Source organism: Branchiostoma floridae, chromosome 1 (assembly GCF_000003815.2).
Source record: "Branchiostoma floridae strain S238N-H82 chromosome 1, Bfl_VNyyK, whole genome shotgun sequence".
NCBI lineage: Eukaryota > Metazoa > Chordata > Leptocardii > Amphioxiformes > Branchiostomatidae > Branchiostoma > Branchiostoma floridae.
The window spans coordinates 8,758,476-8,760,151 of record NC_049979.1 but is presented as its reverse complement, the minus strand read 5'-3'; the positions used below and the strand labels follow the sequence as shown (position 1 = coordinate 8,760,151).

General features: G+C 46.4%; 1 protein-coding gene across 1 annotated transcript in view; it reads right to left on the bottom strand.

Moving 5' to 3' along the window:
• LOC118425860 (sodium/potassium/calcium exchanger 3-like) overlaps positions 1-1,676 on the bottom strand; it is an 18,076-nt gene that overhangs the window by 15,479 nt on the left and 921 nt on the right. The window contains exon 2 of the mRNA XM_035834989.1: positions 1,290-1,432. Coding sequence (XP_035690882.1) covers positions 1,290-1,432 — 143 coding nt within the window. The remainder of the gene's footprint in view (positions 1-1,289; positions 1,433-1,676) is intronic.

Below are 1,676 nucleotides of genomic sequence, written 5' to 3'. Positions count from 1 at the left end.
GGTGATGGCCTGTTTAGAAAAAGATGAAGACTCGTATAAGATAAGATAGTCATCACTGGCTTACCAGTGGATTAACCACTGCTAACTATACTGTTAGTATTCATTGCACAAAAGTTGTGTGGCCCATGGCTACTGAAACGGAGATGGGCGCCACCAAATACATCATCTGGTGCGGGAAGGACTTTAACCAACTAAGATTACATTTGCAATGACCCAATGTGTTGCTTTTTCCAGGAGTACAAATGTACTAGAACTATAGATGTACTTCCATCAGCAGGATGTTACGAAGTTCGGCATAAGATTTCATGGAAAAAATACTGACGGGTAAAATCTAACACGTTATGCTTGCCGTCTTACCGTTCCCACCAACAGCCCACACAGACCCACGATGAAGAGCAGGTTGAAGACGGCCGACCCGACGATGGTTCCCACTCCGATGTCGTCTCGGCTGACGAAGACGCCGAAGATGGACGTGAAGAGCTCGGGTGCCGAACTTCCGGCCGCCATGAACGTGGCACCTGCCACATCCGGCTGGAGACCGAGGGCTGGTGAATGGAAAAGGATATTGGACATTGCGTGTATTGGTTACAGGTTGTTTCGCAACAATGTCAGTTCGCAACCGTCAGTTCGCAACAAGGCAAGTCTTTTCGCAACAAGTCTCAGAAAACATTATCAAAGACATCCGAAAATATTTTCATCAGGTTGGTAGATCATAGACAGCAGACCCATGCATTCATTCTAGACCAATTGGAACACTGTGTCGAGCGCATGAAGTGTTTCGTGGGCATTAAGTCATGAAATATCAAAACTTGATGTTTTAAGACTGTACGCACCTTCACTGATCCTCTCCAACGAAGGTACGAAGTAGTCATCGCAGATAATGGCCAGCGCCTGCAAGACATTTGAACATTGTGAAACGTAAAGAGAGAATGCAAATCAATGTGATCTTTGGAGCCTACCTGAGACTTTCTTCTTACGAACTGAGTAGGACCACTGACACATTAACATATACACATGGACCAACCTGGTGTTTAGCTCTGAAAAAGTTTACATTGTTCGATTGCTCAACATTACAACACGGGATACTGATCACATGTACATGCCATTTTGTCGTGATGCACGCCAACCTCACCTCACTCACCTCACCGGTCCCATAGCCTCACCGGCCGTAGGGGCAGCACATCCATCAACACGTAAGCTAATTCTTTTATAAAAGTAACTTGCATTGCTGTCCGGAGAAAACATATGTAATCTAGAAATAAAAAAACTTTGATTTAAACTGTTCTCACCAGGAACATGTACAGCGTGGCGATGACATGCAGAATGACGGCGCCCTGACGCCGCTGCTCCTGGGTGAAGACGTCGGCAGGGTAGTGACTGATGGCCTGCGGCCGTGAGCAGTTCGCTCCCGGGCTGGAGATGTTGGCGGCATCTGGCAATTCAAAAGGACAAATCCATTCTCAGATGTGACTACTTTCTAGAATAACTGTCTTATTTTAGATCCTGAATAGAGAGGGCCACTAGATCAGGAAAAATCGTAAGACGAAACCGACTAAGTAGGGTCGACGAAAAAAAATCAGCAGTGACGTGTCATGTCAGACAACTCGACGCCGACACCTAAAATGTAGACTCCGTTGCAGTCTTCGAACGGGGCTGGCTTTTATTGGGGGGAGGGG